Raw genomic sequence first — 25,277 nt, 5'->3', positions numbered from 1 at the left:
TAGGTTACTAAATAGTACTACTTTAGGGAAGAGGAGGCAACCAACTTTTGGGAGCACTATGGACTTAATCGCTGATCGTCACTCACGATCCTATGGTGTTCGGTCTATTGGAAACATACTGACTTAGGTCAACATAGAACCGCTCTATCTCAAGTTTCCTAATCTTAACATAGCAAATTTATGTCTGCTTTAATAGTGAGATAATTCTATCCATCACCTAAAGCATTGAATACATTATCTAAACCCTCAAACAAACTCAAAGGGGTGGTAATGTCCAACAATCACTTGGAGCATAGATCACAAATCTACTATTTTCTATTATGGGTTGGATTATGCCTGGCAAATGTTGACCCGAATGGTGGGTATGTATAGACAAGGGATCTCATCCAACAAGTTAAAGTATCATCGAGATCAAACATTTTGATGCTTTATAATGTCTGAACAAACTGGATTATTCTTTATTTTGAAAATTTCACTTGTATAAAACATAAACTAAACATTCTTCTAAATTAGCTCCATTTTATCGTGTTAGTACAATTAATGTTGTAAGTAAAGGCGTCCAAACACGTGATTTTGCAACACTTATCAAAGCACGAAAGGCTAAACCTAGTCTTATGGGTTTGGGATAGGCATTTTAAATGTTACCCGATCTACTAGATGTCTCAACGAACTAAAATTGTTGCACAAAATCAAGTCCATGTGATTGAACATGGTGATGGTCTCGAAAAGTCTTCCCCAAGCCAAGAGCTAGCTTGAGAGTGGGGACCAATGTTGTGGTTGAATTTAACTCCGCAAGTCGAGCGGACCCACAAGCTCATCGTGTTCAAAGGCCCAATCTAGGACTTTAAACAGTCCGAGTCAGATTAACTAGGTCGGTCCTAAACCAGGATAATAACATCACACCTTTTAAAATACATCCACCGACTAATTAATAAAATAATTCTATTAAATAAAATAAATAAGTTAAATCGAACTCAATTCTATTTATTTATTTCTTCAACTTAAAAAATTAAAATTTTTATTATTAATATATCGTGTTTAATATTTAAAGTGGAGATCAAACTACTGAATTATGTTCAAATTGGTGATAATTTAATAATAAACAAAAATTTGATAATTAATATGACATGTCAATACACAAAATAAAAAGTAACATTTACAACGTGCCCTCTTATGTCTACCACCTCATGTCAAATCAAATAAATATTATCAATGTCATAAAATATGTGTAATAAATTTCTAAATTTTTAAAAATATTCAATAATTTCTTTATCTTTCACATTTGTATGTTTAATACATTATTTAATTTCGAAGAATTAATTTATTATTAAATTATTAGTAAAGATGTCTATGGGGCGGGTGAAAACCGAGAAACTTTTCTCATCCTCATCTCTACCACTTATTTTATTTTTCATCTTACAATTTTTTTTTTTTTTTTTTTTTTTTTTTTTTTTTTTGTAGGGTTTGAGGCGGGAATTTCTTCTAAGAAATTTGCGGAAACGTGTTCATCATATTAAAGAATTTTTTTCATGTATAATTTTTATTTTTTCCATATAAACTATTAATTGGTGTTGATTCGCTCATGTTATTGTAAATTATTATTAGTTGATAAAGTCATTTTAGCTATAATAATAATAAATAAATTATGTAATAGCACAAACCGACCGCTAACAGATATTGTCGACTTTGAGTTTTTCCTTCCGAGCCTCCCCTCAAGATTTAAGATGCTCTGTTAGGGAGAGGTTTTCCACAGTCTTATAAAAAAAATGTTTCGTTCCCCTCCACAACCTATATGAGATCTCACAATACACCCCTTTCGAACCCAACGTCCTTGTCGTCACTTGTGGGAATCTCCAATTGATGTGATTTTCCACACTTTTATAAAAAAAAAAAAAAAATGCTTCGTTCGCATCCCTAACCAATACGGGATCTTACAATACACCCCCTTTCGGGACCAACGTCCTCGTTGACACTTGTTCCTCTCTCCAATCGATGTTGGTTTCCACAATTTTATAAAGAATGCTTCATTCTTCTCTCTAACCGATATAAGATCTCACAATCCACCCCCTTTCGAGGCTAGCGTCCTCGCTGACACTCGTTCCCTCCAAACAATGTGCGATCTCACGTTTTTGCTGGCACTCGTTCCTCTCTACAACCAATATGAGATCTCACAATCGATGGGGAATATAATTCTCACTCTCGACTCTATTTATCTAACAAAGGGAAAAATCTCTCGCTAACTTATTACATTTTTCGACTAAACAGAGAATCTCCACTCTATTAAGGGCATGTCCCCACATAACCGGATCCCACAGGTTAAATAGATATCTCCGCCTATTAAGTAAGAAATTGAAAGAAAGTTAAAGTTAATTTGAAAAAGTTTAGAATGGAGCAAAAAAGGTAGGTAAGGTATTACACCCAAATAACAAAATGATAGTGTCATGATTATGCCATTATTGTTGACAGGGAGGGAGAAGAAAACAAAAGGACGCACCTTCAATCCAACAGATATAAAGAAGAAAGGTTCTTAGGGTTCGGAAATTGAGGAAATCAAACGCAACACAACAACACAACACAACAACAACACCCCCTCTTTACTTCTTCTGAAAACTACACCTGACTTCCTCACCTCCCATGCATACGTCCTTTTCTCCCTCCTCTCCCCACCCCCTCTATGCATTGGGAACCCCAATACCCATACATCAATACATACAAACATACACGAGAGTAAGAGGGTTTTTTTAGTTAAGCGGTCAATCCAACCCAACCCAATCCAATCAGTGAATCAAAAGACGAGGAGAATTGTAATAACCAAGAAAAGCAAAACAAAAAAGAAACGCAGAATTTGTTAAATATGTCGTCTTTTTCCCTTCCCACCACCTTCTCCCAACATCCTCCTCCTCCTCCTTCCTCCGACCACCTCTGCTATGTCCATTGCAACATTTGCGACACGGTTTTGGCGGTACGTTCCCATTTGTTTCGACTCTTAAGGTTTCTTCTTCTGTTTTTTTTTTTTTTTTTTTTTTTTTAAATTGAGGTTTGTGTTTTTATTTAGGTGAGTGTTCCTTGTGCTAGTTTGTTCAAAACGGTCACTGTCCGTTGCGGCCACTGCGCCAATCTTCTACCGGTGAACATGCGTGGTGGCATGCTACTCCCTTCTCCCAATCACTTTCATGCCTTTCCTCCCTCCTCCACTCCTTTCTTCACTCCCAATGCTCATAATTTTCTGGTACACTAAACCCTATTTAGTATCGTTTATGTTTTCGGGTTTCCTTTCAAAATTTAGGTAATTTTGAAATAAAAACAAAATTGTTATCAAATTCAATCCCTTAATTTGGTTGCTAACCCTAAAGGGATTTGTAAAACTTATGCTTTTTAGTTTTTGTTGTTGTTTTCAGGAAGAGATCTCAAATCCAAATCCAAATTTTGCGATGAACCAAACCGATGGAATTGATTTGACAATGGTAACTCGTGTAGGCAATGATGTTCCAAGGGCGCCCTCAAACATAAATAGACGTGAGATCATTGAATTCATTTCTTAAATCTTATTCTGTTTTTGTGTGTGTGATTTTTTCATACCATCTTCAAACTCTTGATATGTCTAAAAATCCTTTCTTGTTTCGGGAAATTTCTTGTTAGGATGAACAAACCCTTTAAAAATAGATTCATAACTCGAACGGATTAAGATTATAGTTCAAGATTTGTGTAGTATTTGGAGGAGGCATGTGAAGTGTTGTAAGTTGTTGAGTAGCTAAGATGATATTGAGAACAAAATTAAGGTAAGAGGACAACATAGAAACAAAATGTTGTACAGAAATTTGAATTGTGTTGTCATATTGTTTGGTTGATATATTGGATGGATTCCAAGATCATTAACTATTCTCTTGGTTCTATGCGTTTGAATCTGCAGCCCTAGTTGCTTTTCTCTTTGTTTAGGGCTGCTACCTATACAACTTTCAAACTAACGCAACATTCTATAAAAAAAAAATAAGTGGATAAATTAATGACGGGTAGCTTTAAGTGTTCCTTACTTATAAATTCATAATCAACCCCCTCCCAACAATCTTCAACGAACTTTACTTTCAACTTAGAACGGTTATGTTTATTATATTCTCTGTTTTTAGTTCGTGTTTGTTTGGTTTGTGAATTGAAATGGGATTAGGGTTTGGAAGAGAGGTTAAAAAGGGGATTAATTTAAATGGTGTGTTGATGAGACACAGCTGCAGAAAAGAAACAGAGAGTACCCTCTGCATACAACCGATTCATCAAGTGAGTACACCATTGTTTCATCTTTCTTTTCTGGTTTTTTTTTTTTTTTTTTTTTTTTTTTTTTTTTTTTTTTTTTTTTTTTTTTTTTTTTTTTTTTTTTTTTTGTTTTGTCTGTGGTTTGGTGTTCAGAAAGTGGGGTGATGTATGTATATATATATCTATATATATATCTTGCATTGCAGGGAGGAGATCCAACGCATCAAGGCTGCCAATCCAGACATCTCTCACAGAGAAGCCTTCAGCGCTGCAGCTAAGAATGTATGTGAATTCATTCGTTCGTTCGTTCGTTGATTTTAAGAGATTGATTTTGTTGTTTTGATGGGTGAAGCAGTGGGCCCACTTCCCTCACATTCACAATTTTGGTGTTCCTCCTCCCAACAACAACAACAACAACAACAACAACACACCCTAGGTTGCTTCTTCACCAGGTCTCCTCCTCTTTGTTTCTTCATGCTTTTCATTACTTGTGTATGAATTTGATGTTTGTGGGGTTGGTGTAGGAGGAAGAAGATTTTATGTTGAAAGATGCTCCATTTTTGGGTTCCACCAACATGGGAGTTTCCCCTTCCCCTTCAGCTTTCAAAGCTTGTTTTTTTAAGACTTTCTAACCTCTTTTCTATTATCAATTGTATTCGACTCTCTACCCTATCACCTAATTCTCCCCAGGAAACCAAACATTACTTACTCTATCAATCCATCATCCTTTCTTTTATCTCTAGTCAACCAACGCCAATTTGAAAGAATAAGAAGAAACAAAGAGGACGAAGTCGGTTTGGAGTTAGATTTCGAACTAGACCTCGTCGACGAGTAAGATCAAATGAACATCAACTTAGGAAATTAATGAACATCAACTTAGGAAATTTAATGACGTCGGCTTGACTTCACTTTTGACTTAGTTGGACGACTTGTGTGATGTGTGATGCGTGTGCCTTGTAGCTAGAGGTGTACATGGGTTGTGTTGAGTTGCATTAGGTTGATCGATTTTTTTGGATAAAATTATAATTACGACCAAATTTTGATTTGGGATTTAGTCGGGATGGAATTTAGGTTGTTGACATGGATTTGGATTTTATCAAATTCATGTTTGGAATAAAGGTGTGGGATGTTGATCTTGTTCTATCAAAAAGAAGATGCAGATGAAAGTGTTTCCATCGGGATTCGTTGCTTGTCGACATTTGATGGCCTTCGTCCAAGCAAAGGTGTCGTCAATGTCGTCCATGGGAGAGCAAAGACGCAGTGATATTTGTCAAAGATGTTTTAAGGCCAACATCTAAATTGGGGACTCATCCTCTTCACGGTAGAGTGAAGCTTGAGTTTGAAGGCTTGAAGCGAAGCAAAACTCAAGTAACATTGAGTCGAAACGTGTGAGGTTTAGACCTCTGAACTTGGAGAGCACATCAAGATGGAGCAAGGACGAAGCCACAGGACATGGAGATCGGCCACAACAAGCCTCCAAGGGATAAAGCTACAATGAAGTTTGAGACGAAGCCTCTAAGCTTGACGATGGAGTGACAACGAAGCTTCCGAGCTCGATGATGGAGCAATGATAAAGCTTTTGTAATGGATTGATGAAGAAGGAGCATGAACCAAGCCTCAAAACTTGAAAATAAAGTGCAATGAAGCCTCTATACTTGGCGATAGAGGGAAATGCCAAACCCCCAGCGAAACCAAATATTAAAATCTCCAAACTTCAACCAAATAAAACTCCTAAACTTGAAGGCAAAGTATCAAACTTTGAATGAGTGGCACGTCCAACTTGAAACAAGCACCTAACTTGGAAGGTGAAATGTCAAACCAGGAACCAGCGAACAAAGTCCTAAGATATGAAACGAGGGATGCTTTGATCTTGAAGCAACCAATGGCGCTTCTTTCCCCTCAGCTTAGAGCCCCCCTTCTCAATGAAAATCAACTCATTTCATACTCTCATTATACAAACTAACCAAAAAATAATTGCACGCACAAGTAGTACTAGTAGTAGTTGCCTCATACATTCATTCCACTACCAAGGAAAGCAACATACATACATACAGAGCGAGAGAGGACAAGTTGAAATAATGAAATAAATAAGGGTAAACATGTGGACACATTTCTGAAATGGCTAACAGTAGTAGACCCACCCACAAAGTAGCAGTAGTAGTCATCCAAACCCCCCGTAATCTAAATAAAACAGACTCCTTGGATTCTATTACCAAAAAAAACATACAAACTTTTCAACCTCAATCATCCCCTACTCTAAACTACTGCTATTCTTCTTCTTCTTCTTCTTCTTCTTTTTTTTTTTTTTTCACCTAATCAACAATTATTTCTTCCGGCTTCATGGCCCCACACCTTCTTCTTACGGCTTCTCACCAATCCTCTCAGGAATTCCATTACCTGCACCCACACATCAATTCATACTCTACTTTACTATCAACTTTTCCTTATTTTTCCTTCCCAAAATCCTTCCTACAAGCTCATTGCAGATCGATCTATACGTACAAAGAAATGATGAGGAAATAAACGAACCACTAACCTCTGAGGGATCCCTGAGGGAGTAGAATGCGTAGGTCTCTTTTGGCACAGAAGACACCAAGATGCCGTACCCCTGATTTCTCTCCCGCAACATCTGTGCAAGAAAGACAATGTGAACAATATTAGAACTTGAAAGCAATATAAAAACAAGCATTAGCATATGAAGACTTTTACCTTGAAAGCATCTTCATCAGTGCTGTCATCGCCAATAAATATAGGGAGCACATCTTCACGTGTGTTTAATCCTGTAAACATTTTGGATTCTGGATGAGGATACGCAAGAAAACTCTTTTAGTTTATCTAAAAAGGAAATACAGAAAAAAAAATGACAATTACCGAGAGATTCAAGCAGAAATTCAACTGCTTTTCCCTTGTTCCAATCAATTACTGGACGGATCTCTAAAACCTATTGCAGTATCAAATCAGTAGTCAGAACACAGCTATAAAAACTCGAAATAATGGAAGCATTCACATACAAGGAAGTTTTACAGAAAAACAAACATACTTTCCGCCCATGTGTTAATTGTAAACGTGGGTGGTCTTTTAGTACATCATGAACACATTGTGCTATTGTGGGCCAGTTCTGAAGAATAACAAAGGGAGGAAATGTTTCAGATGATCTAACACAGAAAAAAATGTTATGACTTGATAGAAGAGCCAAGAATCCTACTTTCTCATCTACATTGCGGTAATGTACAGCGGCACAAAACTTGTGGTGTTCAACTTTTGCGCCTTTAATATCTTTTGTCTTCTCAACGAGGGTTCCAAAAACCTACAAGAAATAATGATACTTCTAATACATTATTAATTTGAAACGTTGTACTATGCCTTGATGAGGTAAATAAGAAAAAAGAAATGTGCACCTCGTCTATCATGGGTAAGAATTCCCTTGCGGGCTGGAACAGATTAACCTCTTTACCCTGTTTTTTGAAACAGAGATCATGAGAGTTTAAATTAATGAAATCTCAATTCATTAACTTGTGACAAGAATGTTAAGGATGAAAAAAGAGAAGGTACTAAGATATATTATTACAATTTAAGGATCATCTTCTGCCATTTTGAGAATAAAAAAGAAGAAATACTAAGATACAATATTACAATTCAAGGATCGATCTGGTTCCATCACTCACCTGTTGGTCAGTAGATTTAATACAGTTGGGATGGGAATTCAGCACTGTTTGACTCACGGGGCCAAGGATGTCCATCCCATGACTACCAGCATAATAGAGTTCAGTTAGTCCTACCAAGTCAAAAACCTAGAAAAACAATACACACAGCTTCAGTTCCAAAAGAAATTAAGTTCTTGACAAAAGCCAGAAAACAGAGAATTTCGAAAGGATTCTCCACTTACCTTTTCTCTCCTTCTTCCACTAATAACTGCAGTTGGAAAATATTTGGCAACATTTCTTACAGCAGAACGCATCTGGAAAAACCTAAGATGGTTAAAGAAGATACATGTAGAAAACAAAGGAAAAGGACGTTGCCATTCTAACTCTAGACGTACAGCATTCGACATAACAGCACAATCTGGATCATTTACTATGGGAGAAAGGGTCCCATCATAGTCCAAAAAAACAGCTATCTTCTTATTTTTTGCATAGCTGGTAATTTGCTCGAGAGAGTCAAGTGCTGAAGGATATTTTAGCTGCAGAACCAGAAAGAAAAATGAGTATATGAAGTGAAAAATCAGACGAGGATGTATATAAATTTATAAGCATCTAACATTACCATCCAGGAGCTGTAAGCAACATCAGTATCATCGTCTGAAGCGAACTCAACATCAAAATCCTTAATTAGCTTCTTCCGAGGAGGAGAAGAGGACTTCATTGCATCCAACCAACCATTGGACCATACATCATCAAACTTTCCAGACTTTTTCCTTGGAATTGTGATATATTTACTTGGGGAAAAGGAACCAGCCGGTTGAGAATAAGGTAAAATAGCAGAATGGATTCCTAGTCTAGATTTATTCATTGGTGCAGGTTCAGTGAGAACAGGAGAAGCGTGATTTGATGTCAAGTCCATACAGCAACTTAATATGAGAAAAAGATTTTGTAATATAGTGGAGTGATGAGAGAGATGCTCGATCAAATCGAAATTAATGCTCAAATAATCTATCCAACTCTTTTATCAATGAAAAACCAACGCTTCAATGTTTTTTTGTCGCTACTGTTTGCTGAGCAGTCCATCAAGCGCAGTCTTCCTGAAAACTGTTTGTAACATATATATATTAAAAAATTAGATTATTATATGAAGAAAATCCACGATGCAAACAGGGAAAGAAAATTGTGAAACAGTGGTACCTTTTCATTGTCAAAGCAGCACAGCATTTATAAAATTTCGCCCAACATTATTTGCTATCCGACCTTTGAGGAAGGAAAAATGTGTTTCAAATACGCGATAATCCTCTATGCTGCACAGAAAGAAAAGGTGCATAAAGGTAGGTAGCGATAACAGCTCAACAAGTGAATGCTCAAACGATCTAAGTAATAAAGAATTGTCTACCCCAAAATGACAGCAGCTAATCAACTATAGCTACTAGAAGTAGGAAGCGTGAAAACCAACAAAAAGTACATGAAAATTTAAAGCTAACAGTATCAATACTTAGACCTGACAGGTAATTTTAAGGAATAAATATCTTATCCATAAACCGGATAAGCTCTCTAATTTTTGGAATAAAATTTTCCAAATGAACCAAATATGGTCAAAATCTGATGATTCATCTCCCCAAAATGGACATAATAATTATATATTAGGCATGTAACAAGTTCAGGTCTTGAAATATTTACACCTTTTTTATGCAACAGTTCTCACATGCATATTATTCTGATTTCAGATATTATATAGTTCTCAGCCTGTGAACATAATTTATAGTGGAAAGATACGGGGAAGGTGTATGCCAAATAATTTTCCTGAGAAGAAACTATGCAATAGAATAATGACATTAATTGGAATTATATTTAAATTACGAGTTCTTAAGGGAGGTCAAGAGAGACCAATTGCTACTTCCACCTAAAGGGTTCTAATGTTATGCACGAGCAATGAATGACTAGTACGTTGATTCCGTACATAGAACTGTAAAATACAAAAGTCCCCAGGCTTTAATATACCATATTTAGAAGAGACATGAATGACCGTCAGATACCATAATAAAACACTGTCAGAATAAAACACTGTTTAAGGGTTCATGTAATTAAGTTCACTATAACCTACTATTGAAGTTTTTGGACTGGTTGATGACTTAACATGTTAACAGAGAATGAGATTTTGAGTTCCCATGTAATGTTGTTTTCTCCCCAGTTAATTAATATTCATTTCCACTGTGTCGGACCTTCTAAACCCACAAGTGAGGGAAGTATTGTAGTGTTGATATAATTAAATTAACCATAACTCATCAGCCAACTTAAACTTTTGGGTTGATGTGTGATTTAACTAACACAACAACTTGTCTAAATGTTCATCAAGCAGCTAATTTTATATTGGCTAATTGCACAAAATAATTGATTATTAATCCACACATCTATGTAAAATACCAAATAAATTTGAAATTAAAAAATCTCTTTTAAAACCTGGCATTTTGTCTACAAGCTTCAGGTAGCTAGTGGGGTACCTAAAAATATATTACAAAAAGGAAGGATGGATGACTGAAAAACTAGGAAGATGTGACGTCGAACATATACAAATCTAATATTTTTAAGTTTTTTATATAAATCTTTAGAGTAGATGTGAACATCTTAGTAAAACATATTTATTCATTCGACAGCCAACCTCGTTTTGGAATTAGTGTCCTTTCACATTGAACCGAGTATAAGAATGCTTCAGGCCTTATCCATACACGTTTTTGTGCAACGAATCTTGCATTTTCCATTACAATATTACTTCTACATAAAGAAAACTATTCTGGGACGACAAAGAAATATTGCAGCCATATCTAGGGGATCATGCGTAATATACGCATATGGGGTTGTTTACCTCCAGAATCAAACCATTGGTGAATATTTTGCTCGACATCACCAGATGAGGTGCAAAAGAAGTAAAAAAAAGTTGAGTTTTTCAAATTACAGGTTCTATGAGAGTAATTCGGTAAATAGAAACCAATTGCATTATGAGAAAAATATCAAATGTTGTTGATAACCCAATTAAAAAAGACAAAAAGGGGACATATTCATGGCTCTCTCTATGAGCTTTGGATGGTAATAGAGAACAGTAAAAAGCATGGAAATTCGGCTTGTGTTGGAGAGAGAGGGAGGAGCGATGATTGCAAACGGACAAAAAGGGCCGAAGCTCCCACCCAAGTTTTCTGGGTCACCAGTAGATCAGATGTATAGATCGTTTTCAATTTTGAAGAACTAATAGAAATGGAATAGTGTTCATAACTTAATACTGTAGACTGAAAGAAGCCATAGACATCCTTCCATGATGAAAAATACACTCCCACATGCTTCAAAATCAAAATTTGTTGATAATTTTCGTTCATAATTACTACATGTAAAAGAAATAAAAAATAAATGTTTGCAAACCAAGGCCCTGCCTATGGACCACAAAGTCATGTCTGAAGATAGTTGTATAAAAAAGCCAAGTTCTGTAACTAGTAGGACCTGCCGCTAAAAGACGAGACCCACACAAGCTAGTAATTACCCAAATCCATTTCAGTAGAGCTTTGTGCTCCCAGAAATATTGACACTACTAAAAAAACATTAACCTTTTGATTAAAGCGGGGAAGAAAAAAAGGCTATGGATACCAATGTTGGCCGTGAAAATATCAATCCAAAAAAAGAACTCATTCGAATCTACAAAAAGTGTTCTTCTCTCCATATTTGGCTCTTGATGCTTTGTGACCGTTTAATTCTTCTTGTACTTATACTCTGTAAGGAAGGATTGAGCACCCCACCCCTTCCCCCCGTCCTTTTATTTTAAAAGGATTAAGCTTATAATGCTAATAAAAATGTAGAAAGTAGCTTAGTGTCTATTATTTGAATAAAGGGTTTTTATATGCAGACGTAAAACAAAAAGTGATGGGAAGTATTATTAAAGTAAATTGTTCGATTAGAAAATTAAGAAGAGGCAAGAGGAAAAGGATGTAAATATTATTTATTGACCAACTGCAAAGCGAGATTCGTAATGAAAAAGTCAAGACAAGAAGGCGTTCTTCTCTCTCCCAGTTAGTTACATCAACAAAAGCACGTGAAATTTTCAACCACAGCGGTGTTCACAGTTCCCAGCAACCGACAAAATAGACATTTGCGGTGAATTATCACAGACGTTTAATGCAAAAGGGTGGGGGAGAAAAAAAGGAGCTGTCGTATCAATCGGCTCAGGAAGCCATCTTTTTAACAAGCATCCTATGTGCTATAAACTTAGGAAATAATAAAAGCGACTTGATTCACTTTATAAAAAAGTTACCCAGAGTTACCCAGAGACAACATTATATAAAGTAACAATCAGAAACTCGCGCACAGTGCCATAATCCGACTTCAAAATCATTAAACCGTGATTAATGAAAGTAGAAAATATGATCGAAAATCGAAAATGGCGAGAGAGAAACAGAGAGAAAAAGGAAATGGTTCTCGAAGGAAGAGAAAAATCTCGAAAAGGTTCCTTACAACAGAATTTCTGACAGCATTTGATTAATAACAATATAATTAAAAAAAAAAAGCAATCGGAAGACGAGACGGCGTACCTGACTTGAAGAAATTAGAAACGTAACCAATACTTCTTCTTCTTCTTCTTCCTTGTTCCTTGTTCCTTTTCCCTTTAAGGCAAACAAAAAACGGCGCTGGATTGAAGATCAAAAACAGAATAGAAACAAGAATAAAGAAACAACACAGGAGAAAATCGGATGAAAAGAAGGAAAATCTGAGAATCGAGAGGAAAATATAAGGAAGAAAAGGGAGGGAGAGGGAAAACCTTGGGCGGAGCGCGATGATAGAGACGATGAAATCTAGAGCCAAACAGAAAGAGAAGGAAGTTTGTTAAGAGAGAGAGAGGGGGTGGAGGGGAAAAAGGTTAACAGAAGGAGCAAAAATGAAAGGAATTAAAGGGAAGAAATTGAGGAGTATTTATAGCGTTCGGATTCCGTGTTGAACAAGGTAACTCAAAAACCCTCTCTCTCTCTCTCTCTCTCTCTCTCTCTCTCTCTCTCCCCCTCTCTCTCCTCCCTTTTTGGTTGTTGAGTTGGGAAACAAAATACAGCTTCCAAGATTTTATCCCCGCACACAGAAAACTACCATCACAAACAAAATTAATTATACCATTTTTTTTAAATAATAAATTTATTAAAATACTAAAAAGAAAATACTTTTTTTTTTTTTTTTTACTTTTTATGTCAATTATTTCTTTCTTACATATATGTTGAAAAAATATAAATCAAAAATTAGTTTCGAAATTATGTATTTATTTGTAATAAAACAAAGGTGTTTTTAAGTATTGTTAAACAAACTTCAATTTTTTTACCATTTTTTTAATTAGTTAATTTATTTTAAATCATTAATATTTAAAAAATTAAAATAAGGGGTTAATGTTCTATTTTTATTTTTTTTTAATATACTGTGGGGCCCAGTGATGGAGAAAAGTAAGAGAAAACCTACACGTGTAGGAGAAACTATCGTAAAATCCGAGTGGATGACACCTATGAAGGAGAATGCATGACGTGGCCACGTGTCATGTGGGGCCCAGCAACAGAACCTTGGACGGATTGGCGCACCACTCGCTTCTTTGACAGCTGGCACCTGAGTTTTTCTTTTTTTTTTTTTTCCTTGAAAAAAGAGAAAAGGTTAGTTTTTCTTTTTTTGAGAGATTGGCTGCTTCTTTTAAAATATTATTAAAATAATAATAAAAATAACCGTCACCCATTATAATTATGAGCTTACTATAAAAGCAAAAAAAAACATAATTTATTTAAACAAATTATTAGTCGTCCATATATGGTTAAGAAGTTAGAGGATTATTTATTATATGATATTTTTAAAATATAAATATCATAATATTTAATAAAGATTTAAATATGTAACGTATTAAGTTTGATTACAAAAATTTATAATTAAAGAAACCATCATTTCAATTATTGAAGTTTTCCCAACTTGCTTACAAATTAGTCAAAGGCTATGTTGACTTTGAAAGTAAAACTCAAATAAAACAATATCTACTAGTAATTAACTTGTGCGAACAAGAGAATCTTTTGTATAGATGTTTGTTCATTTTAAATTTCTTTATATTTTTAATTATGTATATAAAAATGAGGAATCGTATAAAATAAAATGCAATTTAATATATTTTTTTTTTTTAGTATAATTAAAATCTAAGCTTTTGTAGGAACAAGTAATAATCCGTTATAAGGATGCCAGTTATATCATTTGACTTTTGTTCGTCATCGAAGTGAATTTTCAAATGTAAACAAGCAAAGATTACATGTCCACTTCTATAATAAAGAATATGTTTGAAAACGATGTACTTCAAAAAGCCAATTTTATAGAGATGTTTATGAACTTACGAAGAATCGAGTTTAAATAGGACAAAGAATCCCTATTTAAACAGAAAATAGAGAGAAGCAAAAAATTTCATTAGCTTAATGGAGGAATCGAGTAAAGAGGTTATGTAAATATATTTTCATTTTATATCACTGTGAAATTCTTCATTTATTTTTGTGGGGATGGAAGAAAAGATTCCTAGCGAATAATTTGTACCTGTGTATTATTTTAAAAAGAATGATTAAATTAATATATTTCTTAAGAATATATATACATATATGAACGTTAATTTTTAAAAAATTAATATTACAACCTAGTATTTAACCATTAAAAAAAAAAAAAAAAAAAAAACCTACCGCTTAGTCTTTAGTTTCAAAATTAGCTAATTAATTGTTGAAAATATATTTATACTATAGGGGCGGAAAGGGTAAAGGGAATATAATCCCGTTCTCAGTCCCATTTATCTACCGGAGAAAGCATGTTTCCAACTCTCTCCCTCATTCTCCGTTTAAATGGGAAATCTCCTCTCAATTCAAGTGGATCCATACCTTGCACGTAAAACTGACATCTTTAGTTGCAGTATTAAAATTAAAATTTTTAGAAATGATGTCGAAGATTTAATTTAATTTTCATTATCAAATAGTATTAAATTTATTAAAATATTTTAATTCAAACAATTTAAAATAATTTTTACTTTAAATCATAGTCATAATGACATGACAACTAGGCGACATTTTTAATATATTACATATTGTTCTCTAATTTTTTGTTTGGAGGAAAATATTTTTCAATTAATGTATGAGACAATCTCCCCCGATCATTTGAGGCCACTTGCCCCTTCATGTGAGTATTCAAGATGTGACCTTTGGCTATAAAATAGTCCAATATTTAAAGAATAATAAACGGTGTTACACAGTATAATAGCTATTATGCGTTAAAAATATTTAGTAATAAATTATAATTTATCATATATATCATAGTTTGTTTTATTATTCTAGGTATCTTTCCATTTATTACTCTTTCTATATTCTTGTAATTTATTTGATTATAAATAAGATAACTTTCACACTATTTAGGTCTGGTAAATTAAGGAAACATTATCAGTAGTGTTAGATTGAGTTGGATAATAACCCTATTTTCCAATTAGTCTAACTTGTAAGATTGACTCGACGAGGACTAAAATAACGCAAAAACATAAATGTGTAGGAATATATTATTTATTAAAAAAAATGTTTGTCATTATATTATGATTTAATATTTTTACTTTTATTAAAAAATAAAAATTTAAATAAATGAGTGAAAATATGAGATTAGCTCACTTAAACATCCCCAACCTTATTTCTCTCTCTCTATATATATATATTATATATTTTTGTAAGAAAATTAGATCATTCAAATAAATTTTTTAATGGATAATAATCATTTTACAATACAATTTTGATTTAAAAAATATAAATAAAAATGTAATATAATGTTACCATTGGCACAAAATCGGCTGGGAGAAAGAAAAACGAGAGAGAAGGCAGTCCGGCTGATTGGGTGAAACAGAGAGAGAGATTCACCACCGACAATGGCGGATCGGCTTCATCCCTACCCTCTCAGCAAAATTCCGAGGTAAACCATCTCTTTGTATTCGAATACATCATACAGAGGCTAATACACTCATTTTAATCCATAAATTCTTTTGATAATATAATCATGGCCTGCAAATCAAATCCCAATTTGTTCTTCTTTTTCTTTCTGTTTACCATTTTCATCGAATTGAGATTCGCCCAGCAGATTTCGCGTGGTGAAATTGTTCCAAAAGACTGTAATGGTCGTTGGATTCACATCAGAAACCTCCCTTCTCGATTCAATCTCGATCTCCTTTCCAATTGTTCTGAATACCCTATTTTCGATGAATTTTGCCCTTATTTGGCAAATCACGGCCTCGGTCAGAAGACTCACAATCGATCTCATAGTTGGTATAGGACAGATCCTTCAATGCTTGAATTGATTTTCCATCGCCGAATGCTTGAATATCCTTGTTTAACCTCCGATCCCGATTCTGCTAATGCTATTTATCTTCCCTATTATGCCTCCATTGATGCCCTGAAGTACCTCTACGGCCCTGAAGTTAACTCCAGTGCTGAGCACGGTCTCGAACTTTTCGACTTCCTTCATCATAACCAGCCGGAAATTTGGAACCGCCGTGGAGGCCATGACCATTTCTTGGTCATGGCGAGGCCGGCCTGGGATTTCTCTCAGCCATTGGAGAACGATCCCCCGATTTGGGGCACTTCGTTCTTGGAATTGCCTGAGTTTTTTAATGTCACTGCGTTAACACTCGAGGGCAGAGCTTGGCCGTGGCAGGAGCAAGCAATTCCTTATCCCACTTCATTCCACCCGCCCAATATCGCATTCTTGGAGTCTTGGTTGCAGAGAGTTAAGAGATCTAAACGCTCTACTTTGATGCTGTTTGCTGGTGGGGGCGGCATCTCGACAACTCCTAATATCCGTCGGAGCATCCGGGACGAATGCAAAAACAGCACCGATGGCGACTACATTAGCAACTCTGGCAATGGCCGCAATAGGGATGGTAGTCCATATTCGAACTTGTGTGAAGTTGTGGATTGCTCTAATGGAATATGTGAGCATGACCCTGTTAGGTACTTAAGGCCAATGTTGCAGGCAACCTTCTGCTTGCAGCCACCGGGGGATACCCCGACACGGAGGTCGACTTTCGACGGGATCCTTGCTGGGTGCATACCGGTGTTCTTCGAGGATCTCTCAGGGAAATCCCAATACAAATGGCACTTACCAGACAAAGAGTTTGCGGAATCCACAGTGACAATACCCAAAGAAGATGTGGTGTTCAAAGGGGTGAAGATTTTGGATGTGTTGATGGGGATTCCTAGAGCGAGGATCAGAAGGATGAGGGAGAAGGTGATCGAGTTGATTCCTAAAGTGATGTATAGAAAGCATGGAAGTTCATTGGGTTTAAGAACAAAGAAAGATGCAGTTGATATAGCCATTGAAGGAACACTGCAGAAGATTGGTATGAGAGTGCAAGAATTGAATTTAGAGTAACAGATAGATGTTGGTTTAATGTTATTTGTTGCTATTGAGTTGTCTTCACGTCTTTTTTTTGGCTTAATTTATGTAATTATCTATTAATTTTTTGCCTTGCATGCATGCTTGGTGAATAAGAGAATTTTGAGCCGACCTGTGATGGAAATGAATGACGGTAGGTAAGAAACATAGTGTAACAGCCCAAGTGACGTTCACTGTCGGTGTTGGTAGATATTGTTATTTTTGGATTTTTTCTTTCGGACTTCCTCTCAAGATTTTAAAGTGCCTTGGTTAGATAGGTTTCCAAACCTTTAGAAAGAATGCTTCATTCCCCTCTTCAACTGATATAGGATCTCACAATTTGTAACAATTCAAGCCTACGCACCGTTAGCAGGTATTGTCCTTTTTGGACTATCTTTTGGATTTCTCCTCAGGATTATAAATGTCTTCTCCAACCGATGTGGGATCTCGTACATAAACTATGAGAAAGAAGCTGGAATGAAATTTGTGCCACAGTTTTTCTAATTTGGGAAGAAGACATAAAGATATACGGTTGTTCATATCTTTATTTTATGGAGGGCTATACCATTTTGGTTAGATAGTACTTTACATTCAGAAGAAATGTTTCTTGATAGTTTCTACTATGAACGGTTTGATTAGGTTATATTGAAACCGAACATTTTAACTCCTTGTTCTGAATGTAAAGTATTATCTAACCATAATGGTATAGCCTTGAAAAAAATAAAGTCAATAGATACTTCAGAAGAAAAAGTTGGAGACACTCATTTAAATACTTTCGACATGGACAATGATCAAAATATTTGTTTCGAAATAAAAAGCCTTCATTTTTTCGGTGTGAAATGTGTATTAGCTAAGCATCATTGCAGTATATATCACTTATGAGTTTAGACACACTAGCGTCTATTTGTACTTGTAATATATACTTCTTACCTTAGTGTCATACAATAAAATCGAGTATAAAGCCATGAATATAGTAAGTCCGGTTCTAAAGGAGTTAAAACTAGAAGTTGATCGGACTATTAAACTATTATAAGACAATAAAGTTGCAATCAATATTATACATGAATCCTCTGAACAAACGATTGGACCACAAAATAAAAAATGATCGACATTTCATAAACAACATTTATTACATATCAAATAAGAAATTAGGTATCATATAAGACATTTATTACACAAGAAGAACAAAAATATATGATTCAATGATGTGCCATAAGCTGATATCATTTTTAAGACCCAACAGTTGGATTGATAGCACTTAAATGTGTAACCATACTCGTGTAGAAGAAGATTGATTCAAATGTGCTTGGTCTTAACTTCTTCCATTTGTAGTATACTTCCTAAACTCCTCGTAAGCTTGACGAATTAACTCGTCGTCATGCCAATCATCACGGTACGACCCGAGATTAGCCCTTTTGTTAACGTGAGTGTAATCGTACATTCCCTTTCTCCATTCTTCATAGGCAGGACAACCACATGTTGCAGCAAGCCAGTTAAAGTACTCAACCTGTGTGTGCATTATAACATCCCAACAAAATATTACCAAAACTTTCTCTCTTACTACAAACAAATTATGCATCATCACAAATTGTAGTTTTCATCACATGGGTCACCTGTTTGCCCCAAAACCATTTCTACTTGATTGAATCCAAAGAACTCTTCCACTTTGGATACTCGTTTCCTTGTTTTAGGTTTCATGGCCTAACCTCGGGATCTTTAGGGAGGCTCCACCATCCCCAAAAGGCTATCGGGACGACTATAATGGTTTTAAATTATTAAGGTCTCGTTAGGTAACCAAAGAATACAAGGGCAAACAAAAGAACATGTCCAAATGTCCAAAAGAAACGAGTATCCAAAACTAACTACAAAAATGGATTCCAATTTAAACGAACAAAACCAAGTTCATAATTATTATCTAAGCCTCCTCACCTCAGGTCAAATACCCCAAAAGCTGCAAAGAAGCTAGCCTGCTCCGAACACTTGGTTGATCTTAGCTAATCTCACACGACAACCATCTAACTCTATAATACTTGGAAACTCGATAGGTGGCAACTTTAAAGTTCGAACCTAGGATACTAGCATTGCTAATTAACAAGTTTCGAGTTTTCAAGAGCATGTTTGTGATGTCAATGCTGATGAGAGCTTCGCAAAAACAATCGTCTAGGCTTGTGACTAATAATGCATAAAACATACCATACAATCACTCATCTCATGGGTCCGATGCTTAGGCTTGCCATTAGCTTCAAGATCTGCATAAAAAGCCTTAACATCTGCCAACATCTCCTCTTTCGATGGAAGTGCAATCCTTTTTGATAAAACACCAGCAACCCAATTGCTTTGAAGCTCAAACATGGGCAAAGGAACAACCTGCGGTATGAATTAAAACACAATGGTTTATTCTGAACATCAACCAACTTCAAACTTCTGACTGCAATTGATACTTGCCTTAAATGGTAACCCGACAAACGAAAGTCCCGGAGCCAAGGCTGGTGGGAAGACATGCTTGTATAGAGGCCCGACACGGTTGTCGTCCACAGTAACAATGCCATTTGTTTCAAGAAAAGGGAAATGATACTTGTACCTTGAACAAGAAAATGTATAGAAATGCTGTTAACTTCCTGCAGTTCTAATGCTAGTTCAACTATTTTTCAGATTTTCAATATAAACTCAGAGGTAAAGATCAGTGCCTAAACCAATATTTCAGTCAGGTTCCAGTTTTTCAGCCTCCTAAGTTAACATTATGACAACTTTCCTTCCCCCTTTCGAGAGAAGTGGTTTAATTATCGAAACTCTCATTTATTAGACATTTGCACGAACTTAGTTTCGAAACTTATCCAAAAGGAATCCTACATAGACGCGTTTAACAGTTTTTTAGTGATTAGATGTGAGATCCCACCTCGGTTGGGGAGGAGAATGAAACATTCTTATTAAGGTTGTGGAAACCTCTCTCTAACCGACACGTTTTAAAAACCTTAAGGGAAATTCCAAAAGAAAAAGCCTAAAGAGGACAATATCTACTAGCGGTGCGCTTGGGCGGTTACATTAAAAGCTTAAGCTTGACATTAATCTAGATGTTGTCTAATGTCTATCATTGTTTTGATATGTACTGTGTTTCTTATCCGTTTCCACCTACATCACAAGCTCAAAACAATCTACAAGAGCATACCCAGTGCAGTGCAGAATAACATCAGCCGAGACGACGCACCCGTCTTCGAAAACCACTGTCCCGTCTTTACGAACACTTTTGATCTGCATGTTCGAAGTAAATATTAGGGGCTTAAAGACCTCATTAAGAAACAAACCCCTTCAACGCTCAATTATACCATTGGGTGGAATGACACTTTACTAATAACTGATTCTGCAAGCAAAAACCCTGTTTTAGCTGATCTGCAAGCAATATGAATTTCTTTGGCAACCACAAGGAGCTCCTGAGATATGTCCGTGCCACTTGAAGAGAAACCTATCAAGATAACAACCTGTCCCAATAAAAAGAAATAATACATATTCAGATTACATTGACATCAAAAGATTATACACATACAAAGATTTCAAGGACATGAGTTACAAATCATCTGTTCTTCCATGGTCCGAACCAATCGTGGTCGTTTTTTCGCACTAATGGAATAACTTCTCAAAATAAAAAACATGAAAATGTGTACAGTTGAACCATAATCAGTGTAATAGCTCAAGCCCACCGATAGTAGATATTGTCTTTTTTGGGTTTTCCTTTTTTAGGCTTCCCTTAGACCTAGAATGGGATACTTCTAGGAGACCATGCATTTAGGACCGTGAAACTTTCTTTATAGGGGTGTGGAAACCTCTCCATAGCATATGCGTTTTAAAAATCTTGAGAGGAAGCTCGAAAGGGAAAACTCAAAGAGGACAATATCTTCTAGCGGTGAACTTGAGTTATTACAAATGGTACAAAGCTAGACATCGGGCGGTGACATCAGCAAGGACACTAGGCCCTGAAGAGGGGTGGATTGGGGGGTCCCACGTTGATTGGAGAAGAGAATGAGTGTCAGCTAGGACGCTGGACCCTGAAGGGGGGTGAACTGTGAGATCCCACCTCGGTTGGGGAGGAGAATGGAGCATTCTTTATAAGGGTGTGGAAACCTTCCCTAGCAGACGCATTTTAAAACCGTGAGGTTGACAGCAATACGTAACGCGTCAAAATATACAATATCTACTAACAGTGGGCTTGGGTTGTTAGCATCGATAGAACATGTAGCAATCTGAATATACCTTACCCCGAAATGGTTCGGGATCACGATAATTGTGACTATGAATTTGCTCCCCAGGCCATTCATCAATCCCTGAAAAGAATGTTACATCATTATAAGAGAATGCACAATTCAATCCCTTGTTCCTGGAGAGACAAAAAGAAAAAAACTCCTGTCACAAGCTTGTCATTACATGAACTGTTCCTATACACACACACACACACAAGACACCATAAAGAAACTAAACACAAAATGAGCAAGATAGCAGTAAACATATGGATTGAAGTGAAGAACATTTTATATTACCAGGAATCTCAGCCACTCGAGGCTGTGAATAATTCCCAACACAAACAACCACAGCATCAAAAATCTCATCATCAACATCCCCACTTTCACATCTAAATCGAACCCTCCATTTCCCAACCTCCACCAACCCAGCAGAAACCACCTCAGTTCCAAACCTCACCAATTTACAAATCCCAAATTCATTCGCGAAATCTTCCAAATACTTCAAAACCTCTGGATGACTCGGAAATCGCCTCGGGTCCCGACCTTCCCCTTCTCGGGGCACAAACGGGTAATCGCGAACCCCCATGAGTTCTCTGGGCAGATTTGTGCGTAGAGATTTGTAGAGGCTGCTATGGATTCGGGTTCGATTTGGGTCAACTCCAAGTGGGTCCGATTCAATTTCCGGCAAGTAAACCCAGGTTCCTCCGATTTGACTGCTCCGTTCGAATACGACGACACTGTGACCCTCGCGGCCGAGCTCGCGGGCGCTGACGAGGCCACCGGCGCCGGCCCCTATGACTGCGACGCGGCGGGACGTTAGAGGCTGGGATTGGGAATTGGAGGAGTGTTGCATCGCGGATGGTTGAGGTGGAGGGTGGGGGGAGAAATTGAGTCGAGCCAACATGTGGGAAATTTTGCAATTGGAGAAGAATATGGATTGGTTGATGATTAGTTGAATTATGATTATTTTAAAAGTATGATGAGTGGACAAGATTTAGAGGGATATCCACTACCAGTGTTCACATGGAGTGTGTAGTATTACAATTCAAATCAAACACCAACTTCAAGAACGGATCAAACATGCCACCCCCAAATAGTTGTCATCATATAATACTATTATANTTATGTTACATTTGGAAATCCATCAAAAGTTGTAATGTTTTTACCAAAAAAAAAAAAAAAAAAAAAAAACTCATAAATATTTTTAAATTATTCTTCAGTTAAAACGTGGTAGAATATTATTATTTCATACTTGATCTAAATGTTTTATAGTAACATTTACTTTTATATTTCACGTCTTTAAATTTTTTACTTTGTATTTAATAAATATTTCGTCACTTTTTAAAATTTAAAATATTTAAGAATCTAATAAAAATAAATTTAAAAATTAAAATGATTAAACTTGACAAGGGTTTAAAATTAAATTTGTCATTAACCTCCCATCTTATTATTTTTTAGTTCAATTAACTTAAAATATATATATAAATTGTGGTAATTTATATGTTGTTATTATTAGTAATTTATATGTTATTTGAACAAAATATATATAAATATAATATTAAATATTTGATAATTATGATGTAAAAATTGAATATGTTACCCAAATACAAATTGAATTCTTTCACATTTTTTTTTTTTGAGCATTTGATAAATACATCTTTAATAAAATCACAAAAATAATAATTGACATATACTTCTTGATAAAGACTCGAAAATGCTTACATAACAATCACATACAAATAAAATAAACGTTCTACTTTCTCATACACAATTCAAAATTGAACTCTCTGCAAAGCGAACAAAAAAAAGGGTCCAAGTAAATTGGAGAAAGATGAGGGTGGAAAGAAATCATAAGGGCTTCTTTCATATAAGGGCTTCTTTCCCTGAAAAACTCACAAGTTTCAAAGCATAAGATTCATTGATTAAATAGAACAAAAGAAAGGGCAGGAACACGAACAAGAACTAAGAACAGAAACAGACATTGAGATATGAGAGATCAAAATGATTCCGGCAAGAAGTAGCTGCACTCTGACGACGGCGGCACATCTTGTTTTTGGGTCGTCACCGGCGGCGATTCAACCATCTGACGCCGCTGCATTCATCGGTACTCCACTAAAGTGTACAGTGGTTTCCCTTTTAGTCTCTCTCGACCCTGCAAAAAAGTTCGTTCAATGTCCCTTTTTACTCTTAGGGTTTCCAGGTTCTTATCTTTCATGCTTCTTTTTTCTTTAAAAAAAAAAAAAAAAAACATATATAGTAACAAAATATATTTATAAACATATATTTATATGGAAATTTAAAATAGGGATATGATTATTTGAATTTCATTACCGGCATAATACACAAAACATAGTCAGATTGAATTTAGGTGAGTGCAAGATGGAAAAAATTATATAATTTTTTGATACAAAAAATTCAAAATAACTTTGCAAAAGTTCACTCCAAATGTAAACAACATGGCAATATATGAATTTTTTTTAATGTGAATGAAACCAATTTTATTGGCGATTGTAGAAGAATATTCTTACCTTTAATTCTGGTATTTCAATCACGCATGCACATTCAACCACTTCTGCTCCAGCTCGTTCTACGAACCAAAATATTGGTTATCAGCTTCTTTTTCTTATTTCTTAGTCAATCAATTATCTAAACGGAAATTCACTAACTAATTTTGATTTTAAAGGACAATGTAATGCAGTCTAAAAACAAAACACTAAATATTAATTTCTATGGAACTCCTTAAACTATAGTGTTAGAGAATTGTTGGTAGAGAGTTCCATGTTAGATGATCTAATTTAAAAAATGATAATAGAGTTTATAAGTAAGGAATACATCTTCATTCCTTTTAGGAAGTCCAAATCAAACTCATAAGAGCTTACGTTCAAAGTGGATAATTTTATATTATTGTGGAGAGTCATTATTCCTAACATATGGCCCAATGGCCCACTACCTCTAACTTTCAAACTTTTATTACAGTGTGCAATGTTCCAAATGGATTTGGCTCCATTTGTTGCATGTCTCTAATAATTGTTGCACGAATTGACATCTATCAAGAAAAACAGATCATGCTAGAAATGGGATCCATAATTTTAAGGCAAGAACATGATTTAAAAAGACAAAGTAGGCGAACAAAGTGAAGGGGTTGGAGAAAAATACCAAGTAAATTGATGGCTGCACAGAGAGTGCCACCAGTGGCAACCAAGTCATCGACAACCAAGGCACGTTCGTTGGCCTCGACAGCACCAACATGCATTTCTAGGCAATCCCTTCCATATTCCAAGATGTACGCTTCGGACATAACTCCACCTGCAAATATATCTTACATTATTTCACATGATCTGCCTCTACCAAGTCAGAAAGGAAACCAATGTGATCTTCCACTTGGGTTGTAATCTTTCTTTTTGCTTTTTGGAAATGGAGTGTCTGAGATTTAGACGACATGCAGCTCAACTGATCACACAATATTGTTTAGTAATGTTGTTGTTTCTTGTGATGTGTTTTTTAACATTAATTTTAAAGAACTGAAGGCAATACCAGGCAATTTCTTTGGTTTTCTCAGGGGCACAAACTTTGCTCCGATAGCCAACGCAATTGGAGGACCAAAAATAAACCCACGCGCTTCAATTCCTGCAAATGTAAATCAAACAGATTCCCATCACCATCGATGTGAAAGGAAAGCTTGACTGAGTACACTATTTAAGAAAAAAAAAAAAAAAAAAAAAAAAAA

The 25,277-nt window shown here is 35.6% G+C and overlaps 5 protein-coding genes across 11 annotated transcripts in view; 2 read left to right on the top strand and 3 right to left on the bottom strand.

Moving 5' to 3' along the window:
- Window positions 1–2,586: 2,586 nt before the first annotated feature.
- LOC111498508 (protein YABBY 4-like) lies at window positions 2,587–6,247 on the top strand. Of its 4 annotated transcripts, none has more exons than XM_023149791.1 (7): window positions 2,587–2,962; window positions 3,056–3,229; window positions 3,399–3,516; window positions 4,221–4,269; window positions 4,452–4,527; window positions 4,598–4,697; window positions 5,406–6,247. In XM_023149791.1, the coding sequence occupies exons 1-6, from the start codon at window positions 2,855–2,857 to the stop codon at window positions 4,679–4,681; spliced, it is 609 nt and encodes a 202-aa protein (XP_023005559.1). In that variant the 5' UTR covers window positions 2,587–2,854; the 3' UTR covers window positions 4,682–4,697; window positions 5,406–6,247. The 4 variants fall into 4 exon arrangements, with proteins under 4 accessions (XP_023005559.1, XP_023005558.1, XP_023005557.1 ...); XM_023149790.1 differs by lacking the exon at window positions 5,406–6,247 and adding an exon at window positions 4,770–4,981; XM_023149789.1 differs by lacking the exon at window positions 5,406–6,247 and having other exon boundaries at window positions 2,589–2,962; window positions 4,598–4,981.
- A 300-nt stretch (window positions 6,248–6,547) lies between these two features.
- LOC111498409 (probable trehalose-phosphate phosphatase F) lies at window positions 6,548–12,834 on the bottom strand. 4 transcript variants are annotated; one of them, XM_023149647.1, is made up of 15 exons: window positions 12,688–12,834; window positions 12,461–12,556; window positions 9,084–9,193; window positions 8,899–8,990; window positions 8,509–8,812; window positions 8,285–8,425; window positions 8,132–8,203; window positions 7,911–8,036; window positions 7,644–7,700; window positions 7,451–7,552; window positions 7,286–7,363; window positions 7,117–7,186; window positions 6,955–7,025; window positions 6,782–6,874; window positions 6,548–6,642 (listed from the first exon to the last, which is right to left on the bottom strand). In XM_023149647.1, exons 3-15 carry the CDS (start codon window positions 9,108–9,110, stop codon window positions 6,562–6,564), a joined length of 1,314 nt encoding a protein of 437 aa, XP_023005415.1. In that variant the 5' UTR covers window positions 9,111–9,193; window positions 12,461–12,556; window positions 12,688–12,834; the 3' UTR covers window positions 6,548–6,561. The 4 variants fall into 4 exon arrangements, with proteins under 4 accessions (XP_023005415.1, XP_023005414.1, XP_023005416.1 ...); XM_023149646.1 differs by having other exon boundaries at window positions 12,461–12,532; XM_023149648.1 differs by having other exon boundaries at window positions 8,509–8,990; window positions 12,461–12,532; window positions 12,688–12,830.
- A 2,922-nt stretch (window positions 12,835–15,756) lies between these two features.
- On the top strand, window positions 15,757–17,447 carry LOC111498402 (probable xyloglucan galactosyltransferase GT19). Its single transcript, XM_023149635.1, has one exon. The coding sequence runs from the start codon at window positions 15,945–15,947 to the stop codon at window positions 17,313–17,315; it is 1,371 nt and encodes a 456-aa protein (XP_023005403.1). The 5' UTR covers window positions 15,757–15,944; the 3' UTR covers window positions 17,316–17,447.
- Window positions 17,448–18,413: 966 nt separating this feature from the next.
- On the bottom strand, window positions 18,414–22,501 carry LOC111498394 (flavin-containing monooxygenase FMO GS-OX-like 3). The gene is made up of 7 exons (XM_023149623.1): window positions 21,848–22,501; window positions 21,564–21,634; window positions 20,642–20,794; window positions 20,485–20,567; window positions 19,764–19,899; window positions 19,512–19,685; window positions 18,414–18,825 (listed from the first exon to the last, which is right to left on the bottom strand). Exons 1-7 carry the CDS (start codon window positions 22,452–22,454, stop codon window positions 18,631–18,633), a joined length of 1,419 nt encoding a protein of 472 aa, XP_023005391.1. The 5' UTR covers window positions 22,455–22,501; the 3' UTR covers window positions 18,414–18,630.
- A 754-nt stretch (window positions 22,502–23,255) lies between these two features.
- The window catches only part of LOC111498514 (adenine phosphoribosyltransferase 3-like), a 4,648-nt gene continuing 2,626 nt past the window's right edge, over window positions 23,256–25,277 (bottom strand). The window contains exons 3-6 of the mRNA XM_023149802.1: window positions 25,085–25,177; window positions 24,707–24,856; window positions 24,079–24,137; window positions 23,256–23,702 (exon numbers count right to left, since the gene is read on the bottom strand). Of these exons, the coding sequence (XP_023005570.1) occupies window positions 23,649–23,702; window positions 24,079–24,137; window positions 24,707–24,856; window positions 25,085–25,177 (356 nt within the window). The 3' untranslated portion in view covers window positions 23,256–23,648. The remainder of the gene's footprint in view (window positions 23,703–24,078; window positions 24,138–24,706; window positions 24,857–25,084; window positions 25,178–25,277) is intronic.

The sequence above is a fragment of the Cucurbita maxima genome, unplaced genomic scaffold, assembly GCF_002738345.1.
Source record: "Cucurbita maxima cultivar Rimu unplaced genomic scaffold, Cmax_1.0 Cma_Scf00025, whole genome shotgun sequence".
NCBI classification, from domain to species: domain Eukaryota; kingdom Viridiplantae; phylum Streptophyta; class Magnoliopsida; order Cucurbitales; family Cucurbitaceae; genus Cucurbita; species Cucurbita maxima.
The sequence above is the reverse complement of the archived record's forward strand: the minus strand, read 5'-3'. Positions and strand labels throughout refer to the sequence as shown.